This window comes from Fringilla coelebs (assembly GCF_963513975.1).
Source record: "Fringilla coelebs genome assembly, chromosome: 17".
In the NCBI taxonomy this organism is placed as follows: Eukaryota; Metazoa; Chordata; class Aves; order Passeriformes; family Fringillidae; genus Fringilla; species Fringilla coelebs.
In genome coordinates, this window is record NC_140043.1 from 14,613,990 (window position 1) to 14,628,883 (window position 14,894).

General features: G+C 48.1%; 1 protein-coding gene across 2 annotated transcripts in view; it reads left to right on the forward strand.

Annotated features, from left to right (window-relative positions):
• TMEM132C (transmembrane protein 132C) overlaps positions 1-14,894 on the forward strand; it is a gene marked incomplete at both ends in the record, with an annotated part of 163,762 nt that overhangs the window by 39,803 nt on the left and 109,065 nt on the right. For both annotated transcript variants that reach the window (XM_084217236.1, XM_084217237.1), the window contains one exon: positions 13,590-14,478. In XM_084217236.1, the coding sequence (XP_084073362.1) occupies positions 13,590-14,478 (889 nt within the window). The remainder of the gene's footprint in view (positions 1-13,589; positions 14,479-14,894) is intronic.

Sequence of the window (14,894 nt, forward strand, 5' to 3'; positions counted from 1 at the left end):
AAGGCACCAACCTGGCTGCAACAGCTTTGCTCTTTACCTGTTCTGCTGTGGATTAAATGAGAACAGATTTTTGGCTCCGAGCATCTGTGCATAAATTCCATCTGAATAGGAGGCGAGTTATGAAATGAGATCAGCTCTGAGAAGTAATTCCAACCACAGCTAATTTTTTTTTAGGAAAAGGAATATAAATTGCTACCTTTTGAGCAGCCAAAGAAAATGAGGGGCTTGTGTAGGCTCTGAGATGTTGCCAGATTTTGTATTGATTCGTGTTAAGTCTGGTTTGCTTGAAAGGGTGTTTCAGAGTGGGTGTGAATTTTCTGCATCCAGAGGATGTATGTACCTTCAGCTGGGCTGAGGGCAGGTACAGAATGCTTCAGTTTGATCCACACCACCAACAGCCACCTGTCTGAGCAGAGCAGAGCGGGCTCTGCTGACCTTTCTTGCTCCTAGAATGTGTCTCCACCTGCATTTCCTGATGTGGGCGCTGGCTGTGCTGGCATCTGTGCTCAGGTGAGATGGGAGCAGTTACCAGCTTGGTGCAACTTTCACCTGCTGCCTGGCTGGGCTGCATCTGGAGGAGAGATTGTTTGGGGTTTGTTCTGTTTGCTGAGTTTTCTGAGCTGAAGGATGACAGCTGAGGAGAGGGCACAGGAGGGCAGAAGTAAACACTGCTCGTGTAAGGAGGAAAATCCAGTGGCACAATCATGACAAATAGTTGTGTGTATTGATGACAGTGCTCACTGTGCCAGGAACCCTCTGCTGTGCTCCAGGAGAGCTCTGGCCGTGAGAGATGGCCTGGGAAGCTTTCCCAAAGTGCTGTGTACACTGCTGGGGGCTCACAGGCCACTTCAAAGCAGCTCTGAGCCAGGCAGGCGTGCAGATCTCAAGCACGCAGCAGTGCCCTTTGAAAGGGGCTGCAGAGGGCTCCCCCAGCTCTCCTGCTGCAGGGCAGCTGATGGCAGGAACTCTGCTCTCTGTGCCTTTGTGGGATGTTGGACATGCTGTTTGCTCCAGCTGAATTGGGGTCTCTGACTCCAGAGTGGGGAGAGCAGCCCACCTCTGCCTCTGGTAAGAGCTGCAAGGGTCTGGGGCTGGTTACTGCAGCCAGGGCATCCCGGGGTGTTTATCCCCAGTCAGGACTGGGGTTCAGAGGGAATGTGTGATCTGCAGAGTGCCTCTGCTAGAGCTGGTTCTAATTAGTCATTTTTATGAGCTCCAGAGTCAGACAAAAATGAGGAGCCCTCCCCTTGTGTAGTTTCCTGTTTGCTGGGTGCATGTAAAAGAGATCTGGCCCTGATGTATGTTAATAATGAGCTGATAATGTAAGCCAGCTGAGAGATGTGGAGTTAGTCTGGTGTGCTGCCAAGCAGGAGGTGAAAGTTCAGGAACTGACTCATGTTGCCAAGACCTGGTCCTGTGGAGAAGGTCTGCTCATTAATAGATTGAGTTTCTCATTAGGGCTACAGAGCATATGCTTACAGCTTTTGGGTTGCAGGCTGAAACCCAATCCCAGTAAAAGCCTGCTGAACAGAGAGGCAGATTTACTGGTAAATAAAGGATTAAAGGAACACTTGGCAGGGTTGTTGGACTGGAAACCTAACTGGCCTTTGAAGATTTCTCCATATTGTAGGTCCTCCCTTTAAATTTATACCGAGAAGAGATGTGCTCTGCTCTTTACCACGCAGCCCAGAGGGCAGGAGCTTTCCGTAGTCTGCTCTGTCTCCAGCAAGGGTAGAAGATGCTCATATCTGTCTTCCAAATCAATGCATGATATTGCCTTTCAAGTAAAAGTTGTTAGCTCAGAGGAGCCTGGTGTAAACAAGGCTTCCCTCCCACTCCCCCCTCTCTTGGAGGCCTTGTCTGCCCAGAGAACAAGGCTCTGCATTAGTTTTCAGAGCAAGCAGCTCAGCATTTACAGCATCTCTAAAACTACTCTTGTTCTCGTTGGTTTTTTGAATGAGAGTCTCCAGCAAACAGGCACCACTGCCTGCTTGGGTTACAGCCTGTGACGTTCATTGCAGCTGGCCATGAATGGACTTCATCCTTGGCTGAACAGCTTTAGCAAACTGAAATGCAGACAGGTTCAAACAGACTTATAAAGGGGGAAAAAATGTATAGCAGTCCAAAAGCCCTACAGCTGACAAGAGTGCTAATACAGCACTTTGGGAATTCAGGGTGGCATTAGCTTTTTATTTCTTTATTGAAGGAAAAATGATCCCTAGGAAAGTTTTGGTTCTTGAGTGTGGATGATGTAATGGCTCTTGTACCGCTCTGCCTTTGCTGGCAAGGGTTACCTGGGGAGACATGGAGCCAAAAGGAACTGCAGGATAGGCACTGGATGCTGGTCAGGACGGTCAGTTTCCTTTTCTTGTCATGAACTGGAGCCATTGCTTTGTTAGCTGATGAAGGAGACTAAACTGCAGGAGTGGAGACAGCCTGGATTTTATCGAACCCCTTCCAGCAGAAGGGTTTCCTTTGTTCCTGCCTGCCCAGGAGCCACAGGCATCTTTAGTCATTGCTGAAGCCCTACTGCCTGGCTCCAGCAGCCGTGCTAGAGCACAGGCTGTGCTGCAGCCAGAGGTCTGACAGCAGCACAGCACACTTCCAGCAGGGACAAGGTACCAGCTTGTGCCTGCTCAGGCACCATGTGGCCAGCCAGTTCAAGAGCTGCACTTACAGCTTATCCTGCAGAAATGAGCTCTGGTTGTGAGCACAAATACATGTTTCACCTGTGCTTGTCCATGCAGCACGTGTCCTTGTGGTGGTACACGCTCTTGCTGTTGCACAAAGAGCTGTCGTATTCTTTTGTGTCCATAAGAATGAACAGAAGGATTTTTTCTAACTCCAAAACCTCTATTGAATATCACAGACCAAGAAGTGGTTGTGGAGCCCACCAGGCACTGAAATTCACATCAGTGATGGAATTCCTGCAGCAGAGAGGCTGCTGGGGATGAGCAGCTGTGGTCCAGCTTGGCTCAGTGCGTGTGTCACCACAGCAGTGTCACAGCTCCTGCCTGGCCCTGGGCACAGACTCACAGCCAGGTGACAATGGGGACTGCCAGGCCCTACAGCCTCCTCCGCCCTGAGCGTGCCTTGGTGTGCCAGCCCCTCACTGGCAGTGAGCTCCTGGTGAAATCAGCTTTTATTCAGCTGCCACCCCAGCCCCTGCTCCAGGCTCTGCCAGCAGAGCTGCTGTGGCAGCAAAGCCAGCGGGGTGTGAGTGCTGCTGGGGTGAGTGGACAGCAGACATTGCATTGGGACATCTCTGGCCAGACACATCAGTCCCTTAGAGGGCAGATAAAAACACTCCTAATGCTTAATAACAGAAATTTGGAGGAGATCTTATGTAAACATATTCAGCGAGCCCTCATTAATTTCCCTTTGGAGCCAGGCTGAATGAAGATGAGCTTCAAAGAAAGGAAGAAATTAAATTTGTTGTTAAGGACTGCACATGTTGGAAAAATTGTAGGAGGCACTGTGTGTTTTTAGCTGTGTGAATTAGGGATCTGTGGCAGGGACATGGGGGAGGAGGAAGGTTTGGAAGTTATATTAGGAAAGGATAAAAATAGGGCTTACAAAATGTATGGCAGGGCTCTGTTGCATTGATTTGCAGGGAGCTCTCAGTGATTCTTGAGCACAACAGCACTTTAGGAGCACGACACATTCAACCTCTTGAAAAGATGGTGCAAGTCATTTGCTCTGTGCAGTTTTGTGGTGCTCAGCATAACAAACTGGCATCCATCATTGTCATTTGTCTTTGCCAATGACTTCAAGGACGCTTGAGAAGCAGCAGAAGGTAGGATTCTGCTTCCCACCCACCCCAGAAAATACAGAATTACTCTGTTGTACCTTCAGAGCTGCACAGCTTTGCCTCTGGCATTGATGCCCTCCCTGAAGTTGCAGCAGGCTGTTGCTCTGCTTTGAACATTAGCTGGATCCAGGTTCTTGTCTCCATCTTAGGCAGGCCTTTATCTCTGGCTTCTGAACGTACTCCTTTGTATAAACTGCATCTTGGAAAGCACACCTTGGTCCCATTGGCTTCTGCATCCTAATTCCAGAGCTGGAATTGTCAGGAGTGTTCTCCCAGACACTTCCTCAGGTATGGCACTGATGGAGTGTTTTGCTCTGGCCCTTCCTGGGCAGGTTATAGCAAGGCATTAGAGCAGACTTCTCAATCATCTTCTCTGCCTTAAAAACAGAATTAAAACCACGTGTTCATCATTCTTCTGCTGCATTTTCTCACTGTGATTTAGCATTCTGTCAGGTCTGCTTGTGTTCCTCTGGAAGATTCCCTCTTCTGGATCTCATTTTTCCTTTTGTAGTTTTGCCTTCCCCCTTCTCACTGCCAACACCACAACCACTTTGTTCTCCCTGTCCTTTCTGGTGGGGGTGAACTGGGAAGAAGAGATGCCAGAAGGGCTGGGGTTGGGGGCTGGGGCTTGAGGAGCCCCTTCCCTCCTGCCCCTCAGTACCAGGGCTCACCAAACCCAGGGGAGAGCTGGGCTGCTCCCACCAAGCTTTTGAGTCAGGACAGGAGACTTGGGAGCCAGAATTTGGGGGCTGGGGAGGAGCTGCTCACCCCAAGACCCACGGTGGCCTTTGCTCTCTTAGCAGCAGGCAGGGTGCTTTAAACACAGCCCTTGGAGGTGCTGGGAGCACAAAGACACCAGTGCTCCAGCCATCCCTTTTGATTAATCCCTGGGAAAGAAGGTGTTTAACCAGATAAATTTCCGCTTGGTTTCTGTCCTGCTGCTCTTCTGGAATGATGAGTTGCTTTGTGCTCTGTGACAAAGAATTGCTTGGAGGTTAAAGGTGATGCTGAGTTCATTTCCCCAACAGGCAGGCCTGTCCCTCACCCCTTCAGCCTCCTTTCTCAATTAATCTTCTCATAAATCCTCATTGCATCTTTGAAATGGAGATGATTAGCAGGGCTGTAGCCAGGATTTTGGGATATTCTGGCGTGCTTTAAATCACAGTTTGCATACAAGCAACTGTTTAATACATGCAAGTATTAAAAATGTGCATGCATTGCATCTGTTAGCGTTCCAAATCCTTCATGAAGGAGAGGAGGAGAAAGGAAAGAAGGATAAGTGGCTGCTTTGCTCTTAAATTAAATTTTCATATAAATAATAAACTTTTTTTTTCAAGACGCAATTAAAAGATATTTTTGGGGGAGGGCCGCTGCTGGTATAGCACATGGTGATTTTTCTCTTTTATGAAACTTGATTGATTTATACCAGTGGTGAAGCCTTCCTGAGAGTGGAATTCTGCAACAGTGAATGCTGATCCAAGTCAGTACTTCCAGGGCCTTTTATTCTCCATGATTTAGATGTTTTACACTGAATTTGCAGATTCCAGGAGACGCCAGGCAGCGGAGGTTGGGGCTCTTGGTTCCCACTCGGCAGAGCTGACAGACTGGAGTCTAATCTTGGCAGCATTTGCTGCCTTGCCTTGCCAAGTCCCATCCATCAGCAGCAAGGCTCTTACATCCCCTTGCCTCCCGTGCCCTGGTGCTTTCACCTGCTGCCCACGCAGTGCCCTGCCCTGCTCCTGCCTGCTGGCTGTGCTTGGCTTTGGTAGAACCTCCTGGAAAACCCAGCTTCACTGCCCGAGTTCCTGTCTGGATAGTGACAGAAATGATTGCAGCTGTTGGGTATTGAGGTGCTGAGGTGGGATGAGAGGTCAGAAGGGGTTTGTTCCCCACGGAGCCCAGCACCCTGGGAATACCAGCCCTGAGACACGAGTTGCTAGTTGGGAATGGATCAAGATGTGTGCTAGAAGTGTGTTACAGACCCCAGGGAAAGTCTGGCTCAGGTCTGCTTGCAAGAAACGCCTTTTTCCTTTTCAGCCTTGGAATTACTCACTGCCAGGTTATAGCTGGCTCTTTGAGTAATGTCCCTTGTACCTGTGTAATGCAGAGCCCAGTGCAGGCTGGGTCTCAGTGTGGGATTTGTGAGATAAATCCTGTTGTTCATGTTGCTGGCTGGCTTTATTTTTCATTAGGACCTATTTGCAAGAAAAAATACTCTTTATTTTCTTTCTGAATGGTAAGAAGAAAAGCATTGTAATTCATTTATTGAGTCCTCTGTGTCCTCCTTGTACACTTTTGCAGCTGAAAGCTTCATCCTGTGCAGGTCTGAGCTCTTTGGTGCTCTTGGTTCTTGTTGGTTTTCGTGGCAGTCAAGAGTGCTGAGCAAATTGCCCCATTCAGGCTCTAGGACCCTAATCTCTCTTTAAACAAGGAGCTGTGCAAAGCAATTCAGTGTCTTAACAGAGGAGTGAGTGCCTATCAGCATCTGACAGAGACTTAAACAGCAGAGGAAAGCACAGAGCTATTAAAAACTGGAGAAGGAGATGCAGGACAAGGAATTGATTCATTGCCAAGGCCAGAACTTGTTCAAGTTTGTAACTTACATCTTGCATGTTCCCGTTTTTATGGCACTTGAGAACTTTAAAAAAAACCAAACCAACTAACTGTGATATTCGTGTATTTCAATCATTATGGCATTCTGGCCAAACTTTAAAATGTTGGGGAGGCTTTGGTGAGCCATCCTGTAAGGCTAAATTTGATACATCCCCTGCAGAGAAGTGCCTTTCACAGAATTGTGCTGCCATGAAAATTGGATTTCTTCGGCTGTGTGTCTTCAGTGGGAGATGAGCAGTGCAGGTCTCTGAAAAGGCGCTGCTGAAGGTAGAAAATGCTGCCCACATTGTCTGCTTTTCCCCACTCTGTGACTACCACTGGCTTGTTTTTGCCTGCTTTAAAGCCCAGAACACCCCCCAGGCAGGCAGTGTTTCACTTTGCCTTTTGTGTGATGAGCTCCACGTGGTTTTGACTCGCAAGTCAATCAAACTGAACGATAGCTGCTGTCATTTCCCCACCAGACAACCTGGGCTGCAGAGGTTTCCTGTGCCTGCCACGTGTCCGTGATGGAGCTGGCAGTAAACCCCAGTGTCCTAAATCCTCCTCTTCCCTCCAGCTGTCAGACAGGCTGAGGTGCTCTTTGCTTTGTCCTTGCTGTGCTGCCACAATGGCTGGATGCAGGATCCGTGGGGTGTGCCACCATGGGTGCAGGATTCGTGGGGTGTGCCACAGTGGCTGCAGGATCCATGGGATGTGGCTGCAGGATCCATGGGGTGTGCCACAATGGATGCAGGGTCTATAGGGTGTGCCACCATGGGGCCAGCAGGGCTGCAGGGAAAGGCCAGCGTGTGACATTTTGCCCGCCGTGTGCTGCTCACAGGACTCTGACATTTGCAGCCTCTGGCCAGCACAAAACCTGAATAGTGTCTGTATGGAAGTTTTCCACCCCTTTTCTCTTAACAAAACCTTGCAGTAGTGGAAATTGGAGGTTCCAGGTATTTATCTTTGATTCCACACAGCAAAGTGGCTTAAATGGGTCAGATGGCCTCGGCAGTGGAGACAATTGGGAATGGCAGCCCTGGGAGGGGGAGTGATTCTGGAAATCTTCACTGACCTTTGCATGTACACTGTTGTTTTACAGACTCTTAAGGTCATCAGGCAGTCTGAGAAAACCATTTATAGATTTCAGTCCTGAATGTCAGGCAGCCTTTGACTAACAGAGCCCTGTGAGTAGAGGGTCAGAGAGAAGACAGGCCTGTAATAAAAGGATATCTTGGTATTTTGCAGCCAAAGGAGGGCATGTACAGAGCTGCAAAAAACATCCCAGTTTTTTGTTTTGTTTTTTTTTTGCAGGCTGTTATTAAAATACTGGAAATGCCTTTCTGGTGTGCAGTTTTCTGAGTTCTGTGTTTCCAAAATAGACTTTAAAGCTTCTCTTTCCTGTTGGTGAAAGGGCTGTGCCTCACAAGCAGCTATTTGTGGTTTATACACGTGTCTGTTGTGTTGGTAATCCTGAGGAAAATGGAACAACCTGACAGATGTTGGATAAGGCTTTAGAATGCAGAGGTCTAATCCTGGCTTCTAATCGATGCAACTGAAACAAGGAGTTTTACATGTGGCTAATGGCAGTGCTCTGGGTGGGCTGCACGTCAGTGCCAGCATTCTGATCACCCTGCTAATTCTGGGGGAGTTCCCTGGCAATGAGCTCTAGCATCTAACCATGCTCTCTTGGAAAGATTTTTTATCCCCTAGGAATTCCCATCATTTAGTTTTGGTGACCATCCCATTGTTTTTGTGTTTGCAAGAGTGCAGAGGTTGCTGGTGTACCTTTGTTCCGTCCTTGCTTTAGGTGCCTGTCGTGCTCTGACAGCTCTGAAATGCCACTGCTCTGCCTCTGCTGGAGAAGAATGGGGCAAGTGTTCACTCTGTACTAAATCCAGGATTGTCTGTAGGACTTCAGTGAAGGTTTGATCTGTGGTAATGTACAGAGGATAAATTCATAAAGGATATACTCTCAAAATGGGAGAGAAGTCTATTTAATAGAATATTGCTGCAGTTTTTCATTTAACGATGTACTGAATGAATGAAGTTAATATCTCCCACTGAAATAAAGTAGGAAATTTGTTCACAATAACTGATTATAATGTCTCCCAACAATCTTTGCAGTGTGGTTTAATTGAACTGTGATCTAGGCTAAATAAGACTGTGTCCATATCTGGGCTTAAAATATGTCTGGTGACCAACCAGACTCTGTACTCCCATGTATGTGACTAGGAATATCCCATCCCAGGTCAATCTGCAAAACCCTGCAAGTACCAACCTATCCTTAGACTTCAGCTTTCAGTTTAGGGAGCTCTGGATTCAAAAAAGGACTGCTAAAATAATTTTGTTAGCAATAATTTTGTTTGATGAAATTGCCCTCAGCAGGTGCTCACAGAACATTTGATAATAGGCTGCAATTTCCCCCAAACGTTTGCTCTGTGGATTTCTCGGCCAGATTTGTTTGCAGAGTTTATTTTTAGCTCCACAAATTGGTCATCTCAGGCATTTGACACTTGACATTGCCTGTGTGCAATTAGTCCCTGTGATCCCTCAGAGGATGGGGAGGCAGCTCTGATGGGCACACATGAGGAGCTGTGGCTCCTGCAGCTCCCCTGCCCCCAGCTGATGTTTTGGGATGCTCACAGAGCTGCAGCTTTTAGGCCAGAAGGGAGTTGGAGTCTGCAGTCAGGGGGGAATCAGTCTGGATGGGAAGACATGGGTGAGCCATTGCTCTCTTTGTTGCTATATTTTATCAACCTCACAGTCCACACTCTGTTCCATATCCTCAAGCTGAGCTTGTTCGGTTTAAGATTCCACTCAGCCTTTCCATGAGCAAAATTTCCTATTTCTAGAAGGTAAGAAAAGGGAACTTGCAGGGGATGAGAGTACAGCTAAGGTCATCCTGAGGTCTAAGTGAATGTATTTGCTGAGCTCTAGTTCTGAGCAAAACATTGCTACAAAGATTTCATGCACTCTGAAGTCCCTAAATGTGACTGAGTGTGGTGCTGGCACAGAAAATTAAGGGCAAATGAACCAGCAAACAGAGCTGTTGACATTTTGGGGTGAAGGAAGCATTTGTGCTGATTGAAGTGAATCTTCCCTCCTTTCGTTCTGTTCTGCAGTTCCTGAGCTGGAATGTGTGATTTGCTCTGCAGGAGCAGGACAGGTGCGGGGGGAGATGGAGTCAGAAGAGAATTGAAGGATGGGGATTTTGTCAGGGCATGGTTTGTGTCAGGTGCTCATCCAGGTGCAGGGGCAGGTGGGAATGGGTGTCCATGGAGGGAACAGGGATGATAATTTGCAGCATGTGCAGGATTTGAGGTGATGGTGGCACTGTGAATAATATTAGGTAGGGTTTGTTTCTTAAAACTCTGGTGGCATGGAATTGGAACAAATATTAAAACTAATATGGTGCAGCATTCAGTTACAGCTGGGTTCAGGAATGGAGGAAAGGTAGTTGGAAAGAGGAGGGAGAAGATCCTGCCTTAAAAGTTACAGAATTCTTGGTGGGAGCTCCAGCTGTGCTGCAGTGCTGGGGTTCCAGAAGGACACGCAGGCACTGGAATCTCTTCAGCTCTTTTCCCCTGGCTTGTCTCCTGCAAAGGGCAATTATAAATGTGCCTCTGAGGGCCAGGCAAGGTGCAGGAAGGCTTCTTGCATCACTCCCCCTTTCCATGGGCAGATGTCTTCTGCTCCTCACTGACTTCCCTGGCCCAGAACCTTCTGGCTGAGGGGACAGGCAGATGGTTGCCTTGAAGGCTCAGTGGCTCATCCAGCATCAGGCACTGAGGCTCTGTGGCCATTGGCCAGTAATCTCCCACCCAGCAGCTAAACCTTCATTCCCTGCCCAAAAGAAAGTCACTTCAAACCAACCTCAGAAAAGAGCAACTCCAGGATATTAAGCTTTTATGACTGTTCCAGTGAATCCAGCTCCATGTGAAATACCCCCAAAGAAAATTTCTCTTATGCTGGAATCCAAGAAATAATAATAATAATACAGATCAGAAGTCACTGTTTCCCATCCAGTGAACTCACTGGGTTGCAGGAATTTGAGCTGCTCTGTCACACTGGAGCCAGTGATGTGCTTAGCAGATGCCTGCTTGGGTTCAGATGAAGTGCTGCAGAGGCATATGATGCCAGAAGAAGGATTAAAAAGTCACCAGGCTGTTACAAAGAAGAAATAATTACTTGTAAGCCTTCACTTTTGTTCTTGGCTAATACTGGCTTTGTCTGATGGTTGTTAACCTCTTCCATGCAGGACTTCATCTCTGGGCAGCTGTGACTCCTGTTGGGTGATGGAAAGGGGTAAAGCATTTCAAAATGCAAAATTCTGTTCCAGAGCACCCGAAAGCACTGACAGGCAGAGCTGCTTTTTAAAAATTAGTTTTTCAGGTAGATAAAGTAAACACCACTTAATGGGTATTTAAAAGAATAACTTGTGCTGTGGAAGTCAGGAAAACCCATGGCATCTTGTTTAAATAGATTCTCTGATAAATTGAAGAACTTTGAGCTGATTAAGCATACAAAAGTGTTCTCTGGAAATGCTGGTAATTAATTATACTAGGATGTGAAAGTTATTGGGTAGAGATGAAGAGAATGGAACAAATCCCTTAAGTGATGGCCTGCAGTTGCTGATGCATGGTGTTGGTGTTCTAAAAATGAAATGGACAATTTTAACTACCAATTTTATCAGTAAAAGGCTTAAAGTGCATAAATAAATTGTCTAAAGTACAGCCTTCAGTATAGAAATAGAGGAATCCATTATGTATGGTATGAAAGTGGGTGGAAATCTTTTGACTACAATAAAAAAAGTGAAGCTTTTTTTTTCTTTCTGCTGTCAGTGTGGCCACATGGGTTTTGCTGTTTGCGTTCAGCTTTTCAAGGCAGAAGTTGCATGACTGTTTTTCTTAATATTGGGCCAAGTCCTGCATACCTCATGCATGTGATTAACCCAGGATAAATGAAGTGCCTGCAGAAATGAGCCCACTGTCTGTCTGAGGATGATGTGTCCTGGGAATTGCACAAAAACAGCTGCTAAGTCTCAAGCTTAGATCCTGACCAGCAACCCTTTGGAATCACAGGACTTCCCTTGTCTCTGCAGCCTGCTGAGTTTATTTCTGATTTGTGTGGCTCTGTGGAAGGCAGGGATTCCCTCAGGAGCCGTGGGGCCGTGTCTGGAGAATCCCTGGTCATAGAAACCCTTCAGAAACCTTGTGAGCTTGAACCAGTTCATGCTTTCCTTCCCCAAGTGCTCCTGTGCTTCCCCTAAGCACAGCCCTGCCCTCTTGGCTGAGCAGCAGGACACCTGAGAAAGGAATTCTCATCGGGCACCAAGTCAAACTCAGTAGCCAAACTGGCCACCGAGAAATTCTTGTCTGGCAAGCCAGGTGTTTTCACTGACCAGATGTTGGCATCTGTCCCAGGATGTCAGTGGCTGCGGGGAGGAGAGCAGATCCCAGCAGGCTCGTCCAGGGTGGGTGAAGGGGCTCACAGAGGAAATTCCTGTGTCTGTGATCCAGATTCTTGTTCTGCTGCTGGACCAAAGACATCTGTAGGTTTTCCTCTTCCCTTGAGAGGTCCGTGGTCCAAAGTGGATCTTCCTTGCATTCCTTTTAGAAGTGTTAGAGCACTTATGGATGGAGGCCTGACAGGCTCAGGTAAGGGGAATCAATCAGCTCAGGAGGTGGCATTTGTAGCATCTTTTTCAGCAGAATTAAGGTGTGTGCTGAGGACTGGAGCCTTGCAGGGTGGTAAGGTAAACCGATGTTTCATGTTTTAAATGTGATTCTGCCTGACAGACAGGGTGCTGTGCCGCTGATTCACTGTTCCTTTTCCTTTTTTTACCTTTTCATTTTGTTTTGCTTAAATTTCTGTCCAGTCATGGCAGTTTGCTCAGTTAGAACAGTTCCATGGCGGTTCATGAATTAAACATGAGGGAACACGTCTTAATTCCTTATTTCAAATTTATGGCTGCTGTCCTTCGAGAGTTCTGATTTCCCCCTCCTCTACATTTGTCTCCTTCTTTCCTTAATTACCTCCCACCTGCCTCCCAAAGCTCTTCATTCCCTGCACTCTGGCACTGCACACTGCACAGGACTGCAGCGGGGTTGTCTGTCAGCAGCCCTTTGGTGTCATGACAGCTATCGATTGTTTATTCATTACTTGAAAACATTTAATTAAATTTGACTGCATAATTAGCGCGTTAGCAGCCCAGACATGCCGGGGCAGCAGATGTGACTTGTGGAACTCCCCAGGCTGCAGCCCTCTGTGAGGAAGGTGGGAAGGCAGTGTCTCTGTGGTGTGTGTTGGGATCCTCAGGTGCTCCGAGTTCCAGATGAATCTCTGCATTCTGTGTTGTCCTTGTGGTTACCTTTATACAGAACCATAACTCCTTATTCTGATGGGATTCCCTGAGAACCCTGGAGCCGAGGACAAGCTCTGTTTTTTCAATACTCAAGAAGTGCAGCACTAGATGCATTTACCTTTTGTACCTATGGCAAATCCCTTCAGCAGGGGTTAAGGAGAGGTGTTGTTAGCTGTGTGGCATAATCAACACGTATTTGAGCTCTTCTCCTCTGTTATCTACCCTGATTTAGGCAATACATTTTGCCTTTCAGCAGTGTGTTGTTAATCTTAACAGGAAAACGTTTAGGTCAAAAGGGATCTGATGTTCAGCTGAAACTTGAAATTGGCCAGCACATGCTGGGTCTCTCTGTGTGCTTCTTACCCATTAGTACTTGTTGAAATACTTCTGGGTTGTCATGCCCATCTGCATTTAAAGAAGGTAGGAAATTGTCAGTATTTTACCACAGAGATATGGGCTCTAGTGCAGAAACAGTAATACAAGAGCAAGGTTACTTGACAGAGGGAGTGGAATGGTTGTCTGAGAGTCCTTAGAAAAGCAGTTTCTTTGCGCCTGGAGCAAAAGCTCCCTTTGATCCTGCAGGGCTGGTGACTAGCTGCCCTGGGGCTGTTGGTCATTGGCCTCTCCTGACATGCTGTATTTTATTTTCTTTTGCAAATGTAATGCAGAAAAGAATTATTTTGTGTCTAAACATGTAGCTGCCCTGTAAATTTTCTTTGCATGGAATAATGCTTGTCCCTAACTTAGCACTGAAGCTGTGCTTAGTGTCCCTTTGAGTCCATAAGCAGACTTGGTCTAACTCACCTTTTCTTTTTTTAGTGACAGAGTGTCGAGGGGTCTTGGACAATAATCAGCGATTTTCTTCATTACCAACGTACCTACCTGTGAGCTATCGGCTCTTCAACGCCGAGACATCTTTCTTCCTCAAAGAAGCCAACCAGGACTTCATGAGAAATTCCAGTTTGCAGTCCAGGGTGGAGTCCTTCTTCCCCTACAAAGCCAAGAGACCGCCCGTGTTAAACGCCAGCTACGGACCCTTCTCCGTGGAGCAAGCGGTGCCCCAGGACCTCCTGCTGACTTCCAGCTCCTTCGGATCCGCCAACAAGTTCACCTACAACTGGAAGCTGCAGGCCTACATCCTGAGCACCAAGATCTACCTGAGCAAGCCCAGAGTGCAGGTGCTGTTCTACATCGTGGGCAGGGACTGGGACGAGTACAGCCCGGCGGAGCGGCTGCCCTGCCTGCGCGTGTTCGCCTTCCGCGAGACGCGCGAGGTGCGCGGCAGCTGCCGCCTGCGGGGGGACCTGGGGCTCTGCGTGGCGCAGCTGGAGCTGCTGCCCAGCTGGTTCAACCCCCCGACGGTGCTGACGGGCCGGAAGAAGCCGGCGGAGCAGCCGGAGGGGAGCCCCGTGGAGCTTTACTACACGGTGCAGCCCGGGGACGAGAAGGGCGAGTGCACGGCCGAGGATCTCCGCAAGGGCAACGCCATCCGGCCCGGCAAGGAGGGCGCGGATGAAAGCATGTCCCACCTGCAGAGGATCGGCTCTGTCAGCCTCTACCGCGGCCAGGAGGCCTCGCAGCTCACGGAGCTGCGGCTGGACAGCAACGTGGTGGTGTGGCTGCCCTCCAAGCCCGTCAAACAGGGCGAGGTGGTGAACGTTTACGTGACCATTGCCAACAATTCCACCGTGGATCAGTTCATCCTCAGGTGAGGAGGTTGGCCGGGCGTGGTTCTGATGTTGGGGATGTGGGGTGGATCTCAGCTGACGTGAAGCTGATCCCCGCTGAAGGGTGCTCCTAGGCACTGGAATACCTTATTTTCCTCTCTGCGTGCTGTGAGGAGGATTGAACGCCCCTGTCAGGGGGAGGTTTTCAGGGTGTCTGCAGTGCCGTTTATCACAGGCCCACGGTGGGCAGCGAGGTACAGAGCTGCTGCTTTAGCAGGGCTGTTTCTGTGCTGTGACAGACAGCCAGGCATCAGAAAACTTCTCGGCTTTATGGCGCTTTTAAAATCAGGTTTTTATTGCACAGGCATGGAGTTTGAATGTAGAAAAACTTCAATTACCTGCTTTTCTGTAAGTGCTCTGGCAGAGCTTGCCTCTCCCACACACAGAGTGGTTTTGT